Source organism: Aplidium turbinatum, chromosome 6, assembly GCF_918807975.1.
Source record: "Aplidium turbinatum chromosome 6, kaAplTurb1.1, whole genome shotgun sequence".
In the NCBI taxonomy this organism is placed as follows: Eukaryota; Metazoa; Chordata; class Ascidiacea; order Aplousobranchia; family Polyclinidae; genus Aplidium; species Aplidium turbinatum.
The window spans coordinates 5694556-5716141 of record NC_137477.1 but is presented as its reverse complement, the minus strand read 5'-3'; the positions used below and the strand labels follow the sequence as shown (position 1 = coordinate 5716141).

The following is a 21586-nucleotide window of genomic DNA, read 5'->3' as shown; positions in this document are numbered from 1 at the left end:
AGCTTACAAATTTACTGGCATTATGTAAATCACTATGCAGCAAGTCATTTGATAGTATAAGTCATACTCAGTTGTTGGAGTTAGCTGCATCATGTCTAGAGCAATGTGCATCCATAGATTTGACCATTTGCAATGAAAACACATGTGTGCCTTTATTAAAATTTATTGTAGAACAAATATCTTTACTCCAAGTACCAAAAAATGCTCGTCGCTATTCCACCAATACTATCACTACTGCATTTTTATGGCAACTGACCAGTTCATCCCTTTACAAAAACTACAAAATTTTTTTGTATTGCCTTGTCGAAGCCGTCTTCGTCAGCTTTCTACTGGAATGACTGTTGACTTTGCAAAACTGGATTTGGAATATTTAAGATTACGAACATCTGAATTATCTCAACGGGAACAAATTGTCGTTTTAATGATGGACGAAGTGTATACTGCTCAGCGTGTTGAATATACTAGTGGCTCTTTCATTGGTTTAACTGAAGAAGGTCAGCCTGCAAAAACTGTATTGACATTTATGGTCCAATCAATAAGTGGAAAGTACAAAGATGTTGTTTGTCTCATTCCTGTAGAAAAACTTGACACTAATTTGTTGAAGAGTTGGCTTGAACGTGTGATGCTTGCACTCAATGATATCTTTTTTGTAGTTGCTGTATCTGCAGACAATCATGTCTGTAACAGGTAAGATAACATTTTTCTAATTACATCATAGTACCGGTAGTTTGTTTGGATACTTACTGCGTAAGCTGTTCATATAATTGTTTAAATAAAATATTTTATTATGCTTTCATTCTCATATGCTCAATAGTCTCTTAGATCTCAATGAAATAAAAACTCAAATTTTTGCCTGTTGCTTTTGCAACTTTTTATAAACATTGTTTAAAAACAAAGTGACATCTATTGCTGTATATACCATTTTCACCACTTTAAGCTGTACTTTTTGTTTTATAGGAAATTGTTTGTTGATCTGTGTGGTGGAAAGCTTTCGCACAGCATGGAGCATCCATTGAGAAAAGAGGAAAAACTGTTTTTATTTTTTTATTTTACTCATAACCTGAAGAATATTTACAACAATTTTGTAAAAAGGAAAAGGATGCATCTCCCTTGTACTGGCCATGAGCACCTGCTTGGTCAGTCATGCATTGCAGAATTTCATCATTTGTCTCGCCTTTATGCTATGGAAGAAGACAAGGCGTTAAAGGTTGCTCACAAACTGAAGAAATCTTCATTTAATCCAAGCAGCATTTCACGGACATCTCCACTACATGCTCTCAGTGGGTGTTTGGTTAGTGTTCTTATAAATGCATTATTGTACAAATGTACAACTTGGTAGAAAATGCATTCAATGTAACTTCTTCAAAAACTTGAAGAACATGTAATCAAGTGCAAATTGTATAATAGGGTTGACCAGATATAGCATTTTAAGATCCTGAGACGTATTGGTAATTTTAAACGTTGATTGGTTAAAATATTTTTTCTTTTTTCCAAATGTAGTTCTTGCAATTTCTATCCGTCTCAAAATTCCATGGTCACACCTCCCATCTTCAGTTATTAAATGTCCAAGATAGGAAAAAGATTTTACTTTTTGTATAATTTCATTGTCAATTATAATTTGGAGTACTGGAGTGTCTGATGATTTTGAGATTATCATTGATTTGGTCTTTTTAGCGTTAATTTTCATATTAAATTCTTTACCAATTGGCAATTGAGTTAACATTGTCCACTATTTCTTGAAGATCTTCTTGTGATTCAGCCAACAGAACAGTATCATCAGCATAGCGTAAATTTGTTATGTTCAAGCTATAGCTATATAGCTGGTAATAAATTTTATGTATTCATGTGCAAGGTGTGTGTTTGTGTTCATGCCAATGCTTTACTAGTATTTTTGTGTGACTATTGACTAGTTATTTTTTGGCATGCAGGTGTTTTCAATGAATCAACTGTTCGTGGCTTGGAACATTACAGCACAGCTTGTTCAGCATTTTCAGAAACTGCTCGATATATCAATTTTGTCACCAACATTTGGAAAGTAATGTCTGTTAAAACTTGTTTTAAAGGTATGTACAGTCTATGGAGGTCAAAGAAACAAGCACTATAGTGCAGATAAGCTGAGCCTATGTATAACCCTACAAAATTTTGGTACTTTGTTCAGGAGAGAAGAAAAGAGATCCTATGTTCATTCCATTAAGCATCAGCCATGAGACAAATCATGTTGGGTTGCTTTTTTTGAAAGAAGCAACAAAAATTTTTGAAGAATGGCGTGTTTGTGGAACGGCTGGGCTTTCCAACGAGACATTCACAGCTTGCATTCAGTCCATGGGAGCAGTAGTTGAACTTGCCACCTACCTTCAAATCAATCATGGTTTTGATTATCTGCTTTCAGGCAAGGTTATGTCGGATCCTATTGAAGGCCGCTTTGGCTGGTATAGGCAGGTCAGTTTATATTATTCTGTACTAGTATTATTAGAGATCACTGTATGGTTTGCTAAGGATTCGCTGGTGTTGCTTTTAATGCGTTACATATATTGAGTTTCATTTTTTGTATACAGGTCAATGGCGGCAATTTCTTTATTTCCGTCAAGCAGCTGCTTTTGGCTGAAAAGAAAATACGTTGCTTAAGTTTGCTACAGCAGCAAACTCTGTTGGCAGCCTCAAGAATTTCTGACATTTTTTCTAATGATGACGATGGTAATGAAGTTAATGAAGAGCAAGTTTGGCTTCCAGACTTTTTTCTTGGTTTTTTTAGAGGATATGTCAGAATCGGATGCTGCTATTGCCTACTATGTCAGCGGATACAGTGCACGCAGCATTGTACGCCGCACAAAGTGCTGTGCTTGCAAGGAGTTGCTAATAAAGGGAGATGATGAGCCTGATTTGAAGAGCTCCATCCCAAATGAGCATAAGCATCTGTTTGAAATGGCTAACCGAGGAGGTTTATGTGAACCGTCTGAATTTTGCTTTGGAACAACTGTACTGGCTGCTCAGTGTTATCAGGCCATCATTAATGATCCTTCTATGATGAGAAAGTTTTTATCTTTAAACAGTCATCAGCGTGCCCTTGTTGATGCAATCAAAAAGATGCTATGCTCATCAAAGATTTTTGTTAGTTTACTAAATACAAAATGTTCTACTGGGCATTGTAATTTTGACTTAATTGTGCAATGTGCTTTTAATTGTTTTTCAAAAAATCAGCTTAAACGTTTTAACAGTCAACCAACTGTTGATACACCACAACCTAAACTGCTTCGAAAAATCAGAAAACTAACATCAAAAGCTTCTAGTAACAGCTAATTTTAAGTTGTAGGAAATATGCTTACCTATCTTCACATGTCATTTGTATTGAACTTGTATTTTTCATTTTTTTCACACTATATGTATAATGCGTATGATTGTCACCAGACTTCTATCCAGTATTATTTGTGCATAATGTTATAATTCATTGCGATTAAAGGTGGGAAGTACTTTTCCGATACCGCTACTGGTACCAACAATACATTTTGAGCCAAGTATGGAGTACTGAAGTACTTTTCAAAGCTGATTTCAGTCGATGCCGGTACTTTTTCGGCTCTTGCTTAGCTAGCATTATATCCACATTAGCGAGAATGCTTTCAGGTGCTTGGCTCATGAAAGTTGGAATTTACGCAATATTATCACACCTTTCAGGCTCCTCGGTTATCAGTAGTCTGCAGACGAGCTAGTCACTGTCAACGCTTATTTTGGCACTAATGTCTGTGTGTGCTTGGTTATTATACGTCTTTACTGTATTCGCTATTCCAACCACGCCACTGCTCTATTGTGTTTTAGGGTAGTAGTTTTATGCTTTATTTTGTGTAACTAAAAGAAAACTATCTGTTTTATTGCTTCATATCTACTGCACACGTTTTAATTTGAATTTATGACTCCTGTTACGATGCATACCTATTTTGTTTTCTCTTATTGCTTACCGTATTCATAATTAACGTTTGTGGTAGAGCTTTCTTTAGCCTGATGGCTACATGCCGACGCAAGTTGAATATTCCATAAATATACGGTTAGTTACATGGTACACTTTTGTACTTGTACATAGATGACTGAGTGCAGTGGCGTTGCCAAAGGGGGTTTAGGGGGTTACAACCCCCCCCCCTTTGGCACGCGTGTGACGTCACAAGAGCGAGTTTTGCCAATACCAAACATTCAAATATCTCAGCCAGGAATTAACAAGGAAAAACATAGAGACTTAGCTTTATTACCGAAAAATGCCCAAGAAAGCATGATCTTATCCTTTTGCTATGCCACTGGACAGCACCATTTTACAGGAATATTTATACCAACATTTTTGTTGAAAATGCTCTCAGAACGCACCAAATTCAAAGTAATTTTTCAAATTTTTCTGGGTGAGTTCCCCCAGACCCCCCGCCGCTGGGTGTCGCCTTTCGCGAAGACAACGTCGGGCTTCGCCCGCCGGCCGTCAACCCCCCCCCTTTCAAAATTCCTGGCTACGCCACTGACTGAGTGCCTCCTGATATCGTATCTTCACAATGTGGTGATTTTGACGTCGGCCCGCTCCTGTCATAGATATTTTCTAGTTAGCAATCCCGTAGTTGTAGATATCCCTGCGTTATATCAACGTTATGACTATGAAAGCTAGTAGGCTAAAGTACATGGCGAGGAGACATAAAAAAACAGCAGCAATCTTTTCGGCATTATGATGCTGTGCTGTGTAGCGTGACGAGAGACCATTCTGACGAGTTAGTCTAGCCGCTCTAGCGAATGTACGCATTGACGTCACTGGGAAAGCAACTTTAACCATAACACATCTGATTGGCTAAGCAGCTGGTGACGTTTTGCAAAACGGGTGAGGATTGGATAAAACGAAGGCGTTTTTAGACATTTTTGAACCTGGGGAAAGCAACTTTGATAGTTGCTTCCCTGAAGCCTCAGCAGTGGTTGTTTCTGACAGGAGTATTTGCGTTAATTGGCATTTATAGGCAAGACATGCAGTTTGGTGAGGACTTAGACTACTGACAAGCGTTACGAGTAATTCTAGTCACGAATACAGTAATTTTCAAGTTAAAATAAACGTGAAAAAAATAATAAGAAGTTAAACCTAGAATTCAGTCATTATATTTTGCATAGTTTTCGCTCAGGTAAGCACTGCTTTCCCTCACCGATCGTCACTGTAAGAGGCTACCGTCCAATTGTGACACTTCTAGCACTCATCCAGAGAGTTAATGCTTGTTTTGAACTTTATTTGGTAATTACAGAAGAAAAAGAGCAATAGCAGTGGTGGGAATCGAACCCGCGTCAAGGAAATGACTACTTTGTAACCCTAAGCCAACCAGCTGACAAAATATTCATCACTTAATTTGCTTTCTATCATCTTCTTTTCGCCATTTTTTCCGTCACTTAAACCGTAGCTTATGATTGGTTGGCGGTTTCATTCTAGTCAAGTTTAGTGGCAGAATTTCGACTTGTTAAAGTGGCTACCCCACCGGACAGCATCATTTTACAGTAGGCTAATATTCATGCCCAAATTTTTGTTGAACATGCTCTCAGAATGCATCAAATTCAAAGTAATTTTTCAAAATTTTCTGGGGGAGGTGTGCGCTCTCTTAGCTTCATGTGAAGGGGCAAAATCTTGTTGGAATGACAATTACGTTTTTTGAAGTGTTTCTTTGCCCAAGGCAACAATGAACCCTCAAGAATATCATTTCGGTAGTTTTCGTGGTTCAATTTCACTCCTTGGTCCACAAAAATCAATGGACTCATCCTTCCTGATTCGTTGACTGCGGCCCACACAATCACTGATGCCGCCCCTTGCCTCCGAGTGACCACCCGGGGTTCCAAGTCACCATCTTTTGACCAAACACGATCATTCTGACTGTTAAAATGATGCTGGACATCAAATTTCTTCTCATCGCTGAACACAAGGTTTGGCAGTGAGAGCGTGCTCGTGCTCCTCCTCCTTAAATGCGTGAGAGCAGAACTCTGGCCCTGGAGAGACGTTTCTCAATGGTATTGGCATTTATCTTCAAATCTTTCTTGAGAACTGTGAACATGGTTAGGCCACGTTCGCCCCCCTTTGCCAATTTTTGAATTGGATCTCTTGTAACGTTAGGGATCGTTCAAATATTACGTAACGCTATCGAGGGGGAGGGGGGTTATGAAAAGCGTTACGTTAGCGTCACATCGGGGAGGAGGGGGTTCAAGCAAAACGTTACGTAACGCTTACGAGTACGGTACGGTATAGTTTATTTGTGCTGGCTGGTATCGTCGTTTAGATACTAAATTAAGCTGAAATCATATCCAACAGCACCAACAAAATCTCTATCAAGTATCAACTACTGTAGGGGAAGGTGGGGATGGTTCGGACACTTTTTTGAAATTTGGCCGTAAAAATTATTTTAAACTTTTTTGAAGCTTAAATTTTATGTCAACTTATAGCTATGTCTTTCTTGAAAAAAGAGTGCACAGCATAGATTTCTCAACATTTGTTTTCTTATTAATTTTCCTAAAATGCTGACATTACTGAATTGTCCGAACCTACCCCAATGAGGGGGTAGGTTCGGACAATGTATGGGGCTATGTCGGACAAACCAAAATATGGTTGAAAATAGTCTTGAATAACATGTATTGTATCAATAATATTTACAAAGAAATCTTGCAATTGTTTCATGTTGAAGGGAATAACAAAATATCAAAAAAAATTACAGAAGGTCTATAGCCTAGGGGATACCCCGGGGCCCGGACACTTAGATATTTATGTCCGCGGTATCTCCATGGTCACGTGTAGCAAACAATGGCGGATTTCTACTAGTACAAAATGCTCTGCTAGAAAACTCTTTTGCTGTAAAGTACCTGCTACCGGTATCTACAACGTATATACTACACTAAAGGCAGGGATATCTATAACTACGGGATTGGAAACTCTTTTCTCTGCTATACATCAGTAAGGTCAACATAGGCCTATTACTATGACTACAGAAGAAGTATTAAAACAAAACACTGTTTGTATCTACTAAAGAATGTATAAAACTCAATTTCGCAATAACAATATAAAATGTACACTCACATCAAACCTTATTTGATGTATATATAAAAGTTTAAAACCACGAATCCAAAAAATAAATGAATGCAAAGAATCCAAATATTCCCTGTTGTTCTTTAGCATTTTGCGTATTGCAAACCGGATCAGAAGTAAAATAGGAGTGTTCAACAATCAGTGAAATGTGTTGTCGTAGACTTTTAGGATAAACTTATTCACACACCAACCCAGTACAAAATCAATAAGTTTAAGATGTCATAAGAACTAAAACTAATACTCGGTTTTGACCAGGGAGTCGAACCGAACCCGAACCGGATTTTTGTAAACCGGTTTTGGTGCGATTTTGTCTGAACCTTAACCGGAACTGAACCGAAAATTTGAGTTAGCTTAAACCCTAACCGAACCCGAACCGGTTGAAAAAGCGGTTCACTCCAACATTACGTCATTGTTCGCATTGTGGTAAGTGAAGTTGTACGTAGCATGTTGTTATCTTGGAGGCCACATTGTACGGATGAATTATAGCCTATTCCGTAACACACGATCCACTATCATCGATGCTTTGGAGAGGAATTTTTTGAGGTAAACAACTTCTGTTCTGTGACATCATAGACAATATAGTTTGATTGTAACTTGTGCAACAAACAACAAAGGCAAGTTAATTAATTGAGCAAAGCAGTGTTGAGATCAGTGTTGCCAACCTTGCGGTTTTCACGCCCAATTGGGCTAGTTAGTAGTTGGGCAATAGTAGGCCTAGGCCTAATTTTATCGGACCCGAACCGGAACTTATAAAACCGGTTTTCAGTTTCTTCGAACCTGAACCGGAACTGAACCAAATTTTGAAACAATCTTTGAACCAGAACCGGACCCGAACCGGACAAATCAAACGGTTCGACTCCCTGGTTTTGACATTATTTAGCAGCAAACGAAATACAACAGGATTGCACAAATGGAATGCAAACACATTAAACAAACAAGGCAAGTGCATACTTTTCAGTTTACGGCAGGTGCATTGATTGTTACACTTTTCCTTGTCTGTTGACTACTTGCTATTTTTAAAGGTCAACTTATGTGAACCTTTATCACAGCGACGCAAAGAACAGTGACCCTACTGGTGTATAAAAGTGTTTTCAGTTACACAGAGTTTCCAATCCCGTAGTTATAGATATCCCTGACTAAAGGTTAAAAGCTTTACTGCACAAACTTTTTTATAAAAGCTTACGACGTTCACTGAAAATATTACGTCTTTGAGAAAAAAATCTAAACTTCTAAATTTGAACAACTGAAGTTCTTAAAGCAGTCCTAACGCAGCTGGCAACTTTCACCAATGGTGAAAGTTGGCGTGCAAACTGCGTGGCGATGTAAAAATTAAACCGGAAGTTGCTTGTCCGGGGTATCCCCTTGTCCGAACCATCCCCACCTTTCCCTACTCTAATTCCCGTAATTCCATACAGGTTCTAAGTGCTTAAAACCTCGCATTGCGAAATTGCAAGGCAGCATTCTTATATCACAAAGCTTGCTTTGATGTCAGTGATAGAGATGCAGCGAACCCAAAATTTTTATCCGCACACCGCACCGCAACTGACTCATCTATCCGCGCACCGCACCGCACACCGCAATTTATCTGGAACTTTGACACTGCACCGCACCGCACACCGCAAATTACAAAATTAAAAAAAAATATTTTAACGAGTTATTGTTTAGAAAGTCAATTGTAGGAAAAAGCATCCATGGCATATAACTGGTAACCTAGTACCAATACAGTTGTGCACTAATTGGCCAGGCTAACCAGATCATATTCTCTTATCAGCAATGCATCTAAGTTCTAAGACATAATACAAACTAAGACAAATAGAATGTTCCTGGATCCAGTATCAGGACTTTTGAACACTTTTTGTAAGCAATAATGCAATTATAATGCCAGTGGCTATATGAACTACACACACAAGAGTAAAACTTATAGCCTGAACTCACTGGGCTAACTGATATAGTAAATAATGCGGTAGTTGCGCTAGGCCTATAGCCTGGTAACTGAGCTTATCAGCTAGGCTACTAACCAAAAACATTCGTACAGCTTCCCTGACAAGCAAGCCCTAAAACCCTGTCAACTGCAAGCCATTTGCAATTTGCATTTGCATAGCTTTCCATCTTAGGGTTTCCGAAGGGAAAAATAACTGATCCGTGTTTCCAATTTAAATTTGAAGTTTCATAGCTGATTCTTGAAAAGTTGAAAGTTTACGTTTACGAAAGTTTAATTTCTTGAAAGTTTACGTTTACGAAAAATTAATTTCTTGAAAGTTTACGCGGCAAGCGGCGCGGCGCGGCTTTGTCATTTCAACCTTCCACGCGGCGCGGCGCGGCACGCGGCGAAAAAGTCAAAAGCGGCCGCGTACGCGGCGCGGCGCGGCGCGGCTTGCATCACTAGTCAGTGAACAACATAAGGGTTGCCAGATGGCCTTTTTTTTAGGCCAAATTCAGAAAAATCTGGCCATAGAGAGTAGAGAATGTGTTAGCTGTGGACAGGGTGGTTCTATTGAGTTGAACTGGAATTCGGGACTATTGCCAAGTAGCCTAATTAGTGAAGTCTCTTAGCTTAGTCAGCAGTCAGTACATAGTACCAACAGCATAGTAAGGTGTAAGCAACTGATTCTTTAAAGTGTAAACCATCTAAAAACTTCATAGACCTGCTGATTATAGGGTATTAGTAATAATAATAGAAATAACCAATTTTAACAGAAACAGTTTTAGTTACATTTTAATCATTTTTTTTGAAAGGTTAAGGTATAGTACAGGGGTCACCAACCTTTTTTGCATGCGGGCCACTTTGGCACTGACTAAGGAGAGCTGTGGCGGGCCGCACTAATAAAATGTTAAGTAGGTTGACTCTTATGCTAGAAAAGAACGCATTTCGTACCCAGTAGCCTATGCAGCGTTACATGTTGTTCATATTTATGTTAGAATACCGCAGCAACAAAATTAATCGAGCAGCGCTACTGCCAGGCCAAGCTCCTTTTACAACACTTTTGACTTTTTTAACAATGCCTAATAAGCGAGGCCACTTGTTTTGCGCACTTATAGCGAGGCGAGCGGTTTCATCAGAATATTCATCGCCAAGCAAGAGTAGTGTTGTCACTTCGCTTCACAAAAGATATCTTGCAATAAACAATTTCAGTAAACAAGGAAATGTTTGACACATCGCAATACAGGCAACAATAGTGACCTGCAAACATATCAGCGAAAAATAGGTTCCCAATAACAAGGAAAAAGAAACCAGGCACCATGAAACAAACGCTTGTGGAAATCACAGAAAAATCCCAATTCTATCGTAATTCATGAACAGTCTTACCTCTAAAAAAGCAATGAGTTAGCTCAGTGCCGGATTAAGGGTCTGCTGGCCTGTAGGCACATTTTATAAGTGGCCCGAAAATCAGGGTTGCCAACTAAAAAATTAGAATTATCAGTGTTGCCAAATCAATGTCACAAAGATCGTTGTTGCAACTATAACACAGGGTATCGTGCAAAACCTTGGTCATATGCCTAACTAAATATGTAACACCTTCGCGCGTTTTTGCGATTGAAAACGCGTTAACTAGTTTTTGAAGGTCAATCTTATGGAGTAGATCGCTTTCAATACACAAAAGTGCCAGTGTACCAAGACGTTGTTGACACATTGTTGATCGTTTAATGTCTTTAATTCGTTTCAGTTGTGAAAACGAGCGTTACCCCCGAGCAATTCGTAACCATTAGAGACAAATACATTCTAAGTGCTACTTCAGTGTTCGGAAATGCATTACAAACACCAGTAGTGTGCAGCATTTTATGCATCTTCTGGGCACTTTCTGTTGCTGTTGTTTCATCGCGTCTTTGTTCTTTATAGTCTTTATACCAGCACATGAACTGACGAAATTCTGATGGGAAGTCGGAAGAAAGGTCCTTTGAATACACACCAACCAGACCAGCAATAGCAACATCGATGTCTTTAACAGACATGGAGTCGTACTCAGTCAAAACCCCAAACCTCTGCAGCACCATGGAATATGCATTAACACAACATAACGCCACGTTTGTTTCGTTGAGTCACCCAACGGAAATGCGAATTTTTAAAAACATCAAAAAGGAAGTGGCAACATGTTTCAATTCGTCTTTTTTAATGGAAGGCACTTTAACATGCAGATATCCAATCCATGGACTTCTGTCCAATCTAACCACGAACCAACGAGATGCTACGTTGTCTGTCCAATTGTGACTATTGGACGATTTTTGCAACCTTTAATTCATCTGGAAAAACAGAGCTATTAAGATAAATACTTATTAATTTAGAAAATAATTATTTTGAAAACATAACTAAATTTTTACTGATTTTAAAGTGGCCTGAATTTTTGACTGGCCTGTAGGCACGTGCCTACTTTGCCTAATGGTTAATCCGGCACTGAGTTGGCTTTTCATCCTTTTTGTGAGAGTCTATAAAACCGTCTTTTTTTTATTATAGACAACTGGCGCTTGCGGTGATCAGCGTGGCAAGAATTTGCTGTTGAAAAGGAGCGATCTTCCTGGCGTCAGCACTACCTGACTACTCACCAGGCCCGTAATTAGGGGGGGCGCAGGGGGGGCGAAGCCCCCCCTGCAAAAATGTTGACACCCCCTGGAAAAAATTATGTTAATTAGCTCTGTTCGCTGACTTTTCAGGTTTATACTCAATTTTCTTGTGTTATTTAATTGTAAACATTGTGTGTTTAAGGGTGTGGTAGAATGTTGTCTCTAAAACAAAGTTTGCCTAATTTTAAACGAAACTGCATTAAAAGAGCGAGTTTTGCCAATACCAAACATTCAAATATCTCGGCCAGGAATTAGCAACAAGAAAACATAGAGACTTAGCTTTATTACCGAAAAATGCCCTAGAAAACATGATCTTATCCTTTTGCTATGCCACCGGACAGCATCATTTTACAGGAATATTTATACCCACATGTTTGTTGAAAATGCTTTCAGAATGCACCAAATTCAAAATATTTTTTCAAAATTTTCTGGGGGAGGCCCCCAAAATTTTCTGGGGGAGGCCCCCCAGACCCCCCGCTGCTGGGTGTCGCCTTTGGCGAAGACGCCGTCGGCCTTTGCCCGTCGGCCGTCAACCCCCACCCCCTTTCAAAATTCCTGGTTACGCCACTGACTGGTTCTATGATAAACTAGTCTAATGTAAACGTTGTATTAGGCCTACGATTAATGTTCTTGCGTAAATATACCCACATTGTGTACAAACGTCGTTTTCGTACATGATACGGAAAGTAAAAGTTGGGCCCCCTCTAGAATACTTTTTGCCCCCCCTGCTGCTCCAAGCTAGTTACGGGCCTGCTACTCACTATAGAACAGCGAGCATTGACTGACAAAAGCAGGTTGCAGTAGGCTACTGCAGCTTGAAAAAAAAAACATTTTGCAGTAGGCTACCGGTAGGCCTACTAAGCTAAATATTTTCATAATACAATCAGAAAAAGTCTGTAAATTTATATGCAATATTTTGCTAATTTATTATAAATTGAGTTGGCACACCGACCTATTTTGCCAGCAAAAACTTGCATAAAGAGAACACTGCTCGTGAAACACAATAACGGTGAAACGCACACTAGTGTTTACATGACATTTGCAAACTTAAAATAAGCAACCCTATGCTCACAGATAATTTCGAAAACAGACGTTTTAATCAACCACCGGGACAGTGTGGCTGGACATCGCATTGGAATAACTTTAAGCACCCCCCACCTAGAACTATAATCTGATTGGTCGGTCGGTAGAATCGTATACAAAGCGAAAATATGCTTCCGGAAAGTATTTTTGCCTTCGTGCTCTTTAACTCCTCAAGAAAAGTATTTTTGGTTATACTTGTACGCTGATACCTTCCGCGGGCCGCAGCGATACAGCGTGACGGGCCGCATGCGGCCCGCCAGTTGGTGATCCCTGGTATAGTATATTCTTCAAGTATTGAAAATGAGTAAGTATACAGTAAGTAAGGCATAGGCCTACTGATAATGATTTAAAGTGATGCAAAGGAATTTATTCTCACACGAGTCAGTTCAATCATAAATAGCTAAAAATCGATTTCGATCAGCTAGTAGCTAGATCATCTTCAGTTAAGCTTATTCAAATAATTTCGTTGATTCTATTTGAATAAGCTTAACTGAAGATGATCTAGCTACTAGCTGATCGAAATCGATTTTTAGCTAGTTATGATTGTACTGACTCGTGTGAGAATAAATTCCTTTGCATTACAAGACATGTAACCGAGTCGTTCATATCAAGCATTGTTGTGGGTTTGACACCTGTCGGAAGATATTTCATTTTTTTGAAATAAAGTGATAATGGTTTCTAGTTTTTCTGCTACTACAATAATTGTTTATTAAACAGATTATGCAAACGAACCGGTCATTATGCTCTGACAGTGTTAAATTATTTTCTGTTATGCTTGATCGTTAAATGGCATTTACAAAAAATTATTTTACACAAGCGAGAGTAGCCTACTGCTCCAATATATTATAGAAACATTTTTGAAACATTGATGACCCCATTCGAAGATGCTTAGCTTTCCTTGCGGTTTCTTTTGCGCTTTTGTGATGTTTCTTTCAATACATAACCAAACAATGAAAGGTTTGGATCTAAACATTTTGGACGGTGGGCTACTAAACGTTTTCAGTAGGTACATAACGTTTTAATTCCAAAAAAAGAATATACGGTAGCTAAAATTTCATGTCTCAAACGTAAGCTTTAGGTGCATACAAACCAAGATATTTTATCAGCACGTGTTTCTACGTCATAACTTTGAAATAAACTGGCAAAACGGGCTTTGTAATGGAAAGGCGTCACGTGGGGGAGGGGGTTGACAAAAACGTTACGTTGGCGTCACATGGGGGAGGGGGGTCAAAAATTCGGAAAAACAGCGTTACGTAATATTTGAACGCTCCCTTAATTGATGACCCTGTATTTCTATTAAAATATAAGTCTCTCATTTTCGAAATCCAAACTTCTTTTCTTTCAGCTTATGCTTCTCTTTTTTCCTTGCCGATTCTAGTGTCTATCACGTGGTTTCTCCAGCGACCTGCAGGTTATAAATACGTTGCCGGCAATTAGGATTGCGAAACATGCTTGTCAAGTTACAAGTTACCTTTGACCAGACAAATCATCTCCGCTGTCACTTCGTAATTGTGTTGTGTGCATAAGCGAATGGATTGCATGTGCTGAACACGCAAATTTGTGATGTCAGATTTAAACAAACCTCTCATGCGCACGTTTTTAACGTCATATGACAGTGAGAAAACATTAATAGTGTGTGGTTTGGTCTTCTTAGAAATTCTTAACTGTGGGAATGCAAAGATAAGCAACCTGTTGGTTTTGCTGACGCTGCAAGACTGCTATTCACCTCATGATTGGTTGAGTAGAGCGACAGTACAAAGTTGCGGAAATCCAACATAAGAGTTTAACGCCTAGGCTATAGGCTATACATTTGAATGTCTTCTAAGATAAAAAGTAAACTAGGGTACTTGTTGAAAGGCTGTTAAATGTGGCGACAACAATAGAAATAAGCTTTGTGCAAAATTTCATTTCCTAATCTAGACAAGAAAAATGGCATGAAATTTTTACTGTCCAGTTCAGCACTTTATGACATCCGCAGTAGAACGTAACAGCATAGGGCTCTCAGTGAGTGTCTTTTGCAAGACTACTCAATGCATCGAGTTCATCATTTTTCAGTTCAAACTGTATTTTGCTACGCCTAGAAAAACTTCAAAAGCTCCCCGAATAACACAATTTATCATTTTTACAAACAACATCTGCAGACGTATGTAAAAAATGACGGATTTTTGTTGTCTGGGTCGCTTTCTCATACATTTATTTGCACCGAATCCTCTTCTTTAACTTACTAAGCAGAGCAGCTTCATCGAGAGATATGCTTTCCTGGCACCGGTAGTTAAACATTAAACTGGCAACGTGTACAGAGCGCTAATCAAAACCAATACATGGTCCCAATTTGTTTCGTATTATTCAGAATTTATGAATGCAAGACACCCCACAATACACCACATTGAAAGCTGGGCCAATATTGAACTTGAAAAAGATAGCTGATTCACGATAGGAAGATACAAGAGTTAAAATGAAAAATGTGGTATACACTAAATCAACACACCACCTCTATGGAATATAATCCCCCCGCTGCATGCTAGCATATTCAGTGGTAGCTTTATGAAAAACAAACAGTAATATTGCATACGGGAAAAATGTTACAATGATTTACTAGCAGCCAATAATAACAAACCGACAAAATTCGAATAAGACAATCACAATGAATTGCATGACAATGATTTGACACTTAGTGAAAAAAAAATAGGATTGAAAGCACTACACCACTGCAACGAATAGCTGCTGTGTGCTGTGTAGCTAGCTGTGTACTTACAATCACTGTTCAAAAAGGTTTGAGAACATAACAAGTTTTAGCAACTAGATGGACGCAAACGAGCGAAAATTGAAACAAACACAAAAGTGATCACAATTTATATTTTACAACCTGTTTCTGCAGAGTTGAAAAAATGCACTGCGCAGCAACCATTCGCAAATTAACTCTGATGCCTTTTCAAGTTGTGTTGAAGCCCATAAGCATCTATCTTTGTTAATCACAGAGGCATGAAAGGAATTTTGTTTAAGTTGAAAAACAATTTGTAATCATCCCTATAAGCAACACCCTAATCAGACTTCAGTCAACAAATCAGTCCTTCTCGACAATGATTCAACATCTGTGAACGTTAAAAAGGGATCGATTTGATGGCTGGGACAAGGAAACAAACCAAGTTAGGCTTGGTGATGTTGCTAGTTTTTACAATACATGGTTTCGTATCTGTGGCGACGTTGAAACAACGTAGGAAGAGCAACTTCACTTTTCACTTCAGTTGTTTTTATTTCTTGATAAGTTTAGTTTGGTAAGTTTTGCTTGGTAAGTTTTGCTTGATAAGATAGCAAAGATAACGAGTTTCCAGCCTGCAGCAGAATTAACGGTGACAAATCACCACAGGAATCTTGGCATGATGGACGACATAGTCACTCACTGATCCCAGTATGGTTCGACGTATAGCTCCCATGCCTCGAGTGCCCATGACTATCATGTCCGCCTTTAATTCGTCAGCCCGCTTAATGATCCCATGACCGGGATTGCTGCAAGCGGTTGTGTCAATGTACACATTGAACTTTTCAAGCTTGAAAAAAACATGTTGAAATTTACAATGGTGAAGGTGCAATTTCCAAATTCATGTGCCAAACTCAATAAAAAATACAAACTGTCTACCAAAGTTAAAACGAAATAAATAATACACTGCAAGATTATAAAATTAATGTGCGTTCTTCTGGTGACTATTTACTAGGTTACCTCGTGATGTTCAAGATGATAACTAGCTTTTGTATTTCCGACGTTTCGTCAGTCAGCACGACTGACTTTATCAAGGTGGCTAAAACAGGTTAACACAACCTGTTCAGTAACGATGGCACAACACAAAAACATACTGATAAAATGAATAGAGTAAAGCAGCAAGAATCAGAATTAAAACACGCCACAAGATACCTAGAGGTTAAACTAAATGCGGTGAATGCCTAAAACCAGTAGGCTACTTTCCAACAGTGTAAATTTATCTATCTATTGGGCCACTGTCAAGAAACGTTGAAAAGACATCAGACAAGACAGAAAACAATGGGATTAGCAATAACAATGGTAGAGAAGACGCACTGAGAATGGAAAAGGGACATCACGAGGTAACCTAGTAAATAGTCACCAGAAGAACGCAAATTAATTTTATTACCAAATGCCTGGTGAACAGTCTCTCTCTGTTTTTACACTGCAAGATTTTTACATAACCATATTTTCACCTAATAATATGCTAAAATGTGTTAATGGCTGGTGAAGTACATAAGGATTTGTTGAAGGGTTCGGATATTCAATGAGATTTAACAGTTTTATAAAAGATAATTTTTTCAAAGCCAAGAGGCAGTTTCAGAAATTGTTAGGCTCGTCATAAAAGTCCCATGTTCTTTGGTTTGTCATAGCATCCGCATATCCTATCGGTTGCTCTATCAGCCAGCTTCAGAGCTGCATAATGTCTACAGTGTCAACAGGCATTAGATGCTCAAACAAGCACTCTAACATGTTAAAGACAACTGTTAGAATGCTCATTGCTTTGGCAAATTGCTGGAGCACTTGGAACAGGTGAGGAAAAGAATAAGATATGAACACTGGAAGTTACTGCACATAGGTCTACCTATTTGTAGATCACACCTGACTATCTTTGCACTTATGAGTATATCGATGCTTCAAAGCTTCGCATTTTTTCTTGTGCTCTTCAACAATTCTATGAACTTCATCCTGCGGAAAAGCTCCAGCTCCTAATAAAGAAAAACAATAATTCACACACAAAATGTAGGGTTGAACTTTTTTGACACATATTTGAAACCAGCATGTTACCATTTGTTCTGTTCATTAAAAACTACTAACCAGCAAACATCATTGATGGAAAATCAGGTTGTTCAGCTTCATGACAAACACATACATCGTTGATTGGGACATGGAGATTATTTATATACCCTGGAAAGTAGAACTAAATTTAGTACTGATATAAAAAATTGATAAGCATTACATTTCATATATTAATCTTCATCATTAGAATTGCATATAAGCTATCAGTGACATCTCAGGAAAATATCAGAAATTATACCAAAGTAGTTCAGCCTATTGACTTTCAATTTACTGACTGTACTGTTAAAACATCGCTGTATTTATATATATATAGCAAGCAAAAAGAAATATTAGTAACTGCTGTGAAGACACTATTCTGGTCTGCCCCAATAGCTCAGTTAATTAAGCGCAAGACTTTACAAATAAAAGCGGTGCTGGTTCGACTCCGGAGTATGCGCTTGTGCAATGCATTTTTAAGGACTACTCTCCATCCATCGCCACCTAGTTGATGGAATAATTCATAGACAACAGCACTTCATCAATGAAAACCTTTATACTGTCAAACTCAGTGACCGGCCCAGTGTCAGTGGTTCAAAGCCTCTGCAAGTATGTGAAACCGCCAGAATTAAGCTCTGCAAGAAGCTTTCCCAGTTCGAAGATAAAGATTCAATCAATCATTCAATAATACTGTTTGCATCCAGAGGTGGGCACCCGCTACTTTTAAAGTAGCGCGCTATCCGCTACTTGGGCCAAAGTAGCGCACGCTACCGCTACCAATTTACAAAAGTAGCGCGCTACCCGCTACTCGGGCCAACGGAGCACGCGCTACCGCTACTTCTTCCGCTACTTTTGTCTAAAATGACACTAGGAAACACTCAAGTCCCTAGTGACGCAAAAATGACCTTGAAAACGATAATGTTATCATTCGTTTACGCTGTCATTTTAATGTCGTTATAGAAAACACATTCTAAGGGAAATTTATTGTTAGCCTACACTTAGCCTACGCATCTTTCAAAAACACGAGCATTTCAAAATGGCAGTCACTAAGTCCTGCCCGCTTTCGCTTAAGCACATCTTTTCCAACAGAGAAAAGTCTCTCCACCGCAGCACTGGAAGGAATGGGGGTGTTGTATTTAATGAACAGATGTTTTAACTCGGTAATATTCGAAAAGCTCAAGGACTTGTTTTTGTCCGAAAAAAAGGCGTCCACAATTGTTGCTTCCTTCTGCACCAACGTTTCATGGGATGGCGCAAACACTCCAAAAAATACATCCTTGGTCGGAGTCATGACTGGTGTTGGTGTCACTCTTCTCGGTATCAACCTGGCTTGATGTCTCCGCAACAGTCGAATTACATCTGTCTTGACTTTTTCTCGCAGTGCGTCAGCATCATCCATGGAAACGTAGTGCAGAAATTGTAGCCACGGGGGGGATGTCTTGAAGGAGGGATGAAGACATGATGCTATAACGCATTTCATGTTGTTGAAGCACTTGTTGAATCGTTTCTTTACCTCTTCAAGGACTTTCACTTTCAACTCCTCACAGATCACAAGATCACTGATCTCGGTCAACTTCTTCGGTCAAATTGTGATGGTTGGAAGCAAGACTCTGTAATATGCCTTGGACTCGCCCTGGAGAATGTTTATAGCCTGGCAGATAGGCTTCATCACACGAAGATATTCGCCGAAGAAGTTGACGTCAGCTAGAAAAGACTGAAACTTTGCAACCAAGCCGATTATATAGCTGCTTGACCACGCCAGTATTGCAAAAAAAAACAAGCATTTTTTTCAATTTAAATTAAAAAGTAACGGGTAGCGGGAGTGCGACTGAAAAAAAGTAGCACCTCTCCCGCTACCGCTACTTTGGAATAAAAATAGCGCCGCTACTGCAGCCGCTACTCCAACTAAAATGTAGCGCTGCTACCGCTACTTTTACCAAAAAAGTAGCGCCGCTACAAAAGTAGCGCGCTACTGCCCACCTCTGTTTGCATCATACATATAACATTGCCATATACAAATATGCCACCATGTCTGGGACAGGTAGCCTATATACGCAAAGCCATGCCACATTTTAAATGTTTACCACAAATTCTTGGTTCATCAGCAGAAAGTAGGCTAGGTATTTTACCATACATAATATCACCATAAAAATCTGACTTCACTTACAATCAAATGTTTTTTCAGAAACATCACTAGAGTCAATAGCAAGTAAAACTTTCATGTTGAGTTTTTGATTTAATTAAATAACACAATAAATTGTTCTTACTGTCTAAGAAACATAAAGTTTGTTCCAGTAAATCTGGTTGTAAAAAAGATTGGTTTTTACTTTTAACCCTTTGCAGTCCATCCCTGGGATGATAATCCCTGGGATCATCCCATCCCTGGGATGATAAACAAAATTATGTAATGCGATCCACCTACATCCCTGGGATGACTTTTGTATACAGCGGTTTTTACGGTGTCCGACGTTTTCTGCGTAAACAGTTCTTCGTAAAGCAATTCTTTGTAAGCAATTTTTCGTAAAACAATTCTTCGTAAAGTTAATTCTTTGTAAATCAATTCTTCCCAAAGCATTTATTTGTGCATGCAAGGGAGATTTGATGTATACGAAGAAATGCTTTACGAAAAATTCTTTTACGGATTTCATTTCACCAACAACTGTTTACGAAAAATTGTTTTACGAAGAATTGCTTACGAAGAATTGCTTTACGAAGAATTGTTTACGAAGAATTCGCCTATAACCAGTTTTTACAGGTCCACCTACATCCTACAAATGTTAAAAAATCTTTTATCGATTTTGGTACATTCATTAGGGTTATTCTCCTAACTTAGGTTAAATTGAAGTTAAGTTTGAACTGGAAATCAGCTAGTAAAACTGTGGTAGCCAGGAGCATTTCCTGCACTCAGCAATAATAAATTTTGCTTGTTATTGCATTTTATTACTACCTTACAGACGACAGTTGTAATTTAGCTGATTGGTTTTCACTGCAGTTTTGTAATACTTTTACAAACAGCTAAAGGATAAGGCAGACTATATTGCCTAGGTCAGGGATGGCGAACCACTGACCCGCGGGTCACGAAGTGACCCATCACAGATTTTCAGTGACCCACTTGTCTTTTTTAAAATAATCAAATTTAAACAAATATTTCAGCAAAGAATGAATGTTTCACTAAATATTTGTAATAAGGCCCCACCGTATTTTAATCTAGTACAGTACCGAATTGCCATATAGCAGTCTGACACAACTTAATTTGTGGTAATGTTTTACAGCGATTTGTTGAATTGTTGGAAGAAGTACAACTTTTTTTAACTGAAAAAAATCAAAAATATCCAGAGTTAAGCGAAAGTACGTGGTTGAATGATTTAGATTTTTTCGCTGATTTTACAATGCATTACAATAAGTTAATACTAAATTGCAAGGCTGCTGAAATATTCTATTATCCATGTTTGGGCACATTAAAGCATTTGAAAAGAAACTCGCTATTTTTTCTGTAGATCTTGAACAAGGTCAGCTGAAATATTTTCTTCAGTTGTTGAAGCACTTTACCAGCACCATTTTAACTTATGAACAAAAGCAAACTGCACTCAACAAGTATGTTTTACTGACGAAAGAGGCCAAAAACGTAATGTCAGAAAGGTTTACCCAGTTCCGAAAGCTAGATACTACATTGCAGTTCATTCTTTTCTCGCATGCAATTCAATTTGAAAATCTTGAATTATCAAACTTCAAATGGCTTCGTCTTTACAACTTGGAAATGGAAATGATAGAATTTTCAGAAAGTGCAGTTTGGAAAACAAAATTTGTAGACTTAAATCATCTCCTACAAAAAATTGAAATGAAAACGGATATGGATGGTTGTGACTTTCTTGCTGTTGAAAACCATACTGAAAATATAATTCTTACAGAGTGGAACTCCCAGCCAAATTCGTTTGAAGCTATGAAAAGATTTGCGGTAGCTCTCTTAACGTTGTTTGGTTCTTCATATTCGTGCGAATCTTTATTTTCGCACATGAATTTTATACAATCAAGCACACGGAATCGTCTCAGCTCAGATATGAGTGCTGCATGTGTGAAGCTAAAAACTA

At 38.5% G+C, this 21586-nt stretch overlaps 2 protein-coding genes across 2 annotated transcripts; one reads left to right on the top strand and one right to left on the bottom strand.

Annotated features, from left to right (window-relative positions):
- Nucleotides 1-1099: 1099 nt before the first annotated feature.
- Nucleotides 1100-3688, top strand: LOC145771837 (uncharacterized). Its single transcript, XM_082583569.1, has 6 exons — nt 1100-1280; nt 1929-2063; nt 2159-2439; nt 2556-2694; nt 2753-2951; nt 3670-3688. Exons 1-6 carry the CDS (start codon nt 1100-1102, stop codon nt 3686-3688), a joined length of 954 nt encoding a protein of 317 aa, XP_082439695.1.
- An 11338-nt stretch (nt 3689-15026) lies between these two features.
- On the bottom strand, nt 15027-19788 carry LOC145772026 (universal stress protein YxiE-like). Its single transcript, XM_082583836.1, has 4 exons — nt 19666-19788; nt 17541-17630; nt 17325-17431; nt 15027-16254 (listed from the first exon to the last, which is right to left on the bottom strand). The coding sequence occupies exons 1-4, from the start codon at nt 19718-19720 to the stop codon at nt 16051-16053; spliced, it is 456 nt and encodes a 151-aa protein (XP_082439962.1). The 5' UTR covers nt 19721-19788; the 3' UTR covers nt 15027-16050.
- Nucleotides 19789-21586: the final 1798 nt, after the last annotated feature.